General features: G+C 44.4%; 1 protein-coding gene across 1 annotated transcript in view; it reads right to left on the reverse strand.

Annotated features, from left to right (window-relative positions):
• Window positions 1-4,993, reverse strand: part of CLDN10 (claudin 10) — a 103,413-nt gene extending 98,420 nt beyond the window's left edge. The window contains exon 1 of the mRNA XM_045867804.2: window positions 4,780-4,993. Within this exon, the coding sequence (XP_045723760.1) occupies window positions 4,780-4,993 (214 nt within the window). The remainder of the gene's footprint in view (window positions 1-4,779) is intronic.
• Window positions 4,994-6,000: the final 1,007 nt, after the last annotated feature.

Consider the following 6,000-nt stretch of genomic DNA (forward strand, 5'->3'; position numbering starts at 1 on the left):
AAGTTCGGTCCGCTGAATTGCAATTCAGTGATCTTCCTTTTTGTTGCCTGAGTACATGTCCTAAATCACTCCATTCATGCCGCTCTGGCCTTTCTCCACGAGTACAATTTTGCCCTCATCAGGAACCATTGTCTCCTTCATTATTTTGTTGTTCAGCCATGTTGCAAATATCTATCCAGAGCCCCCCTGTGTGCCAGGAGCTCAAGGAGAACCCCACGGTCCGGGTCCCTGTCTTCAAGGTGACCACAATGCCCTGCCGTCCCTCCTTGTAGCAACGCTTTCTGGACTGAGACTTTCCTGTCAGAAATGACTGCTTCCCTCCCGGAGAGATGCTTGGCTTTCATAGTTGAAATATCGCTATTAACGGTGACATGAGAGAGGGACAAAACATGACAGAACTAGAGAAGCAGCCTATGGTGGATACTGCACCTCAAGACAGTGATGGGCTTTTGAAGTTGAGTCAAGCAGCAGGCCAGCCACGATGGGGATGGAATTACACGTATCCCTGGGGTATTTTCCTCCAATTCATTCCACAGAACTATAGTCAAAGAGGGCCTGTATTTTTCACCATAACTGTAAATGCTCTTGTCCAGAGAGGCACTGGCTCACATCCGATTTTTTTTTTTTTTTAAGATTTTATTTATTTATTTGAGAGAGAGAGAACGAGAGACAGAGCACAAGAGGGAGGAGGGTCAGACGGAGAAGCAGACTCCCTGCCAAGCAGGGAGCCCGATGCGGGACTCGATCCGGGGAGTCCAGGACCACGACCTGAGCTGAAGGCAGTTGCCCAACCAACTGAGCCACCCAGGCGCCCTCACATCCGATCTTTAAAGGCTGTAGTCACTATTAACCCACACGAGTCCCTAAAACACCACAGCTACACTGGGACATCTGAGGGGGTTGAAACAAGAAGGTAGGACTCTGGCAGTGAGGTGGTGTAACCAGCAAGGCAAAAAACAGACCAACAAACACCCTGGCTCTGTTTTTCTTTCTTAAAGGAGGCTTAATCGGACCTAAGTCTAAGAAGATTTGTCTCAAATCGACATTGTAGGCTTAAACAGTTCATTCTTTTACAACATGATATACCCATTTTCATTCTCACTGGCTTCTGAGTTCTGTTCTCAATGTGGAATTATTGTGATGTCAGAGAGCCTGCTGGCATCGAGCCTTCCCCAACACCCCCACTGTTCTGTTTTCCAATAGGAGTAAAGGAAAAGCCACCAGCATCGTCAGCAATGACTCCATGTGAATAAGGATGTGAGCCCCCGTTTCCTTTGGAAACATGAATCAGTGTTCCTGATATTGAAAATAGATTTCTGTAGCAACTTGTTTATTTTATAAAGATTTTGATTCAGGATGAAGAATGGGGAAAGATCATGTTAATTTTACATGTTCTAATCAAAGCGTTGTCAGTGGACCATATTTTTTAAATTACCTTTCATGTGCAGGGTACACAGCAGATAGAGAACACGTTATCTTTAATATAGAAAAGCAGAATCAGGGGGATAAAATTTTAAGGGGGGAAGACTATTTCAGCCACCATGAACTATATAGTAACTGTCACATCTTACTCCCTGTTTTCTAAGATGCATTTGGGGAAGTAGCTACTGGAGTCATATGGAAATCTACCACGGTCCCTTAACCCACTTTGGAGCTAAGGTTGAATGTTAATTTTTCAAATACCTGGGTTTCACTAAGGAATATGGAGTAAAGGGTAATAAGACAAAATATTTTTTTAAAAGGATGAGCCCGGAGCACCTGAGTGGCTCAGTCGGTTAAGCGTCTGCCTTTGGCTCAGGTCATGATCCCAGGGTCCTGGGATCGAGTCCTGCATCGGGCTCCTTGCTCAGCAGGGAACCTGCTTCTCCCTCTCCTCCCCACCTGTGCAGTCTCTGTCACTCAAATAAATAAAATCTTTATAAATAAATAAATAAAAGGATGAACCCGGGGGCGTTGGGTGGCTCAGTCAGTTAAGCATCTGCCTTCCGCCCAGGTCGTGATCCCAGAGTCCTGGGATCGAGCCCCGCAACGGGCTCCCTGCTCGGCTGCAAGCCTGCTTCTCCCTCTCCCACTCCCCCTGCTTGTGTTTCTGCTCTTGCTGTCTCTCTGTCAAATAAATAAAATCTTAAAAAAAAAAAAAAGATGAACCCAGCAGGGGTGCCTGGCTGGCTCAGTCAGTAGAGCATGTAACTCTTGATCTCAGGGTTGTGGGTTTGAGCCCCACATTGGGTGTGGAGATTACTTAAAAATAAAATCTTAGGGTGCCTGGGTGGCTCAGTTGGTTAAGCGACTGCCTTCGGCTCAGGTCACGATCCCAGGGTCCTGGAATCGAGTCCCACATCAGGCTCCCTGCTCGGCAGGAAGCCTGCTTCTCCCTCTGCCACTCCCCCTGCTTGTGTTCCCTCTCTCACTGTGTCGCTCTCTGTCAAATAAATAAATAAAATCTTTAAAAATAATAATAATAATAATAATAATAAAATCTTAAAAAAAATTTCTCCTTAGGGGCGCCTGGGTGGCTCAGTCGGTTAAGTGACTGCCTTCAGCTCAGGTCATGATCCCAGGGTCCTGGGATCGAGCCCCGCATCGGGCTCCCTGCTCTGCGGGAAGCCTGCTTCTCCCTCTCCCACTCCCCCTGCTTGTGTTCCCTCTCTCGCTGTGTCTCTCTCTGCCAAATAAATAAATAAAATCTTTAAAAAAAAAAAAAATTTCTCCTTAAAAAAAAAAAAAGATGAACCCAGTAAAGAACAAAGACTACACTTACCCATGTGACATATCTTCTGCTTGCTGCCCAAGATGGGAGTGGACACAGGGGGCCATGGAGAGAGAAGAACCCCAGAGATGTGCAGAACGACACCCGTGGTACCCACAACCCTCTTCTCCTTCTACAATTTCCCTTTGTGCCTAGCGAAACCTTCCAGAGGAGAAGGAGCAATTCTGAAATAGCCCAAAGTAAGTTTACAAGTTGGGACTGAAAAGAAATATAGCACTGGTTCTTCAAATAGGCGCTTAGGAGAGTTTGTTATCTGAGCACCTAAGTGGGCTACCCAAGCCTGAACATTTCCGTTGATTATCATTAGAATTCTCCTGGCTTTAACTAAGCATTCTCTCTTGATCCTTTGGCACGAATTGTGCACTAATGACGTGAATACTTGACACAAAATCCCATAAAACATTATGCTTTAGTAACTTCCTAGTTAAAATTTTCTTTCGTTTTCTTTACTGGGGCCAAGGTACAGTTTTGCCATTTGGTGGCGAAAAGACTATATTTTATAAAATACCAACGGGCAATATTTAACATAATAAACCCACAACTTACGGCAGATTTGTAAACGCGTTAAATAGGCAGAAAGCAGAGGCAGATAGTGATTCTTAAAATGACATAAAAGCAAGTAGTTGTTTCCCTGGAGGTATCCTGAGGTATGAAAATGGCTTTAAAGAAAAAAAATTCTCTAAGATACACATACTTGTAATAGAGCTTCTAACATGCATAATGATGAAAGCTTGCTTACATATATTTTTTTAAAATAAAACCAAGTAACAAAAAGGCAAAGTTCATGGGCATTTTCTTTCACTTAGCTACTTTTTAAATTCTTGCTCTGCTATTTTATCATTAAATATGATTTAAAAAAATAGAAACCCCTCTGTAAACAGAATTTTTCCTCAGCACTGTCCTTGTCATATGCTTCTATCACCCTAAATATATACATGAATATACACATATGCATCTGTGTATGTACTTCATGCTCAGACGGCCCAAGGAAATATAGGAACATGGGATAACCTGTATATAAAAGACTTCTCCATGATGTGAGACAAATTGAAACTAGCTTTTAAAACAGTCACTTCTGGGCGCCTGGGTGGCTCAGTTGGTTAAGCGACTGCCTTCGGCTCAGGTCATGATCCCAGGGTCCTGGGATCGAGCCCCGCATCGGGCTCCCTGCTCTGAGGGAAGCCTGCTTCTCCCTCTCCCACTCCCCCTGCTTGTGTTCCTGCTCTCGCTTTCTCTGTCTCTGTCAAATAAATAAATAAAATCTTTAAAAAAAAAAAATCTATTTAAAACAGTCACTTCTGGGGGGCACTTGGGGGGCTGAGTCGGTTAAGCAGCTGACTCTGGATTTCGCCTCAGCTCATGATATCAGGGTGATGAGACTGAGCCCCATGTCAGGCTCCGCGCTCAGCAGGGAGTCTGCTTGAGATTCTCTCTCTCTCCCTCTGCACCCCCCCCTTCTGTGTGCACTCTCTCTCTAAAATAAATAAATCTTGGGCGCCTGGGTGGCTCAGTTGGTTGAGCGACTGCCTTCGGCTCAGGTCATGATCCTGGAGTCCCGGGATCGAGTCCCGCATCGGGCTCCCTGCTCGGCGGGGAGTCTGCTTCTCCCTCTGACCCTCCTCCCTCTCACGCTCTCTCTCTCTCATTCTCTCTCTCAAATAAATAAATAAAGTCTTTAAAAAATAATAATAATAAAATAAAATAAAATAAATAAATCTTTAAAAATAAATAAGACAATCACTTCTGCCCTGTCCCTTGGAGTCTATCATTTGCATTAGGTCTTTGTAAAAGATCCATGAAATTATTAACTTTCCTCTGCCATATGAAATACATGATTTCATTCTTTCAGCCCACATTCTGAGACGTCATCCCTCCTAAGCCATTCCTGGCACTTTAATGAAACACTCAGTCTTTACAGAGTTAACAGCCCACTGTATGCAGCTCCTTCGGCATAGTGAGGGGAAAAGTTGACATTTTACTTCCACCCCAAACAAAGCCATTATATTTACCTTCTACTTTGAAGATAGTAAAGTGCGGTCGGCAATGGAAAGAACCCAACGCGTTACCTGCGCAGTTCATCCACAGACCCTGGTAAACCCAAGTGGCCGTTATCACCGACGATGCTCGGGTGGTCACTTTCCACTCATTGGAGGTGGTGGCCGCGACGAGAGCTCCAAACCCTCCAACGCCAAACACCAGAGCTGAGATCTGCGCCCTGGACATGTCTCTGCCTTCTCCAGTGACACTGTCCAGACAGAACGCTTTGGTGGGCTAGGCATGCAGCAGGCGACTGGCGCTCAGAAAGGTGTCACGGCAAGTTAACGCACAAAGGGGACCACATTTCATGCTCGGATGGCCTGCGGAAGGGCGGGGTTCAGGATGAAGTCTGATTTACCGATGGCATTTTAAAGATCGCCCAAGATGATCTTTCTAATTTCCTACACGGAGATTTACTAAAATTTTGTAGATGGATTTTAAAGGTTTTGACTTCGCAGATTTTTTTTCCCCTGGCACCATAGTTAATGCTTAATTTTCTGTTAGCCTGAAGCTTAACGAACCATGCAACAACCAGATATTACAAAGTACAAATTATACAGTAACAGTGAAGGCTTATTTGACCAATTGCTTTAGTCTCGCATGCCTCTGGATCTATATAAATGGAATCTTGCAGGTATTCTATAACCTTGTTTTTTCACAACATTATGTCCGTGAGATTCATCTGTGTTCAAGAATGTAGTCGTCGTTCATTAAATATTACAGCTGAGATATAGTACTTTGTTAAACGGATCTACTACAATCTATCCATTTTCCTGGAAATGAACATTTGTGTTGCTTCTCCCCTGCCCCCACCCACCTCCCCTTGATAGCAGTTGGAAAGGTTCTCAGGCATTTCTCTCTGTGCATCTGCGTGAGAGTTTCTCCAGGGTAATCTTAGAAACAGAACTGCTAGGAAGTAGGAAATAAGTAGGAACTGCTCCTCCCACTTTATGGACAATACTAAATTGCCCTGCTAAGAAGTTCTAGCAGGTTACCATCCCACTACCAGTGGGCGAGTCCCCATTGCCTCACTTCATAACATGTGGTATTGGGGTGTTCTTAGAATTGCTGGGGTTTTTGCGGGGGGGGGGGTTGGCCACTCTGATGAGTGTAAAGGTATCACATTATGATGACTTTTGTATTTGCTGATTAATAATGAAGCTGAGCATACTGTCACGTATTTCTTGGTTCAT

The sequence above is a fragment of the Mirounga angustirostris genome, unplaced genomic scaffold, assembly GCF_029215605.1.
Source record: "Mirounga angustirostris isolate CCGP_5_RB_7025 unplaced genomic scaffold, mMirAng1.0.hap1 SCAF_3, whole genome shotgun sequence".
Classification (NCBI taxonomy): domain Eukaryota; kingdom Metazoa; phylum Chordata; class Mammalia; order Carnivora; family Phocidae; genus Mirounga; species Mirounga angustirostris.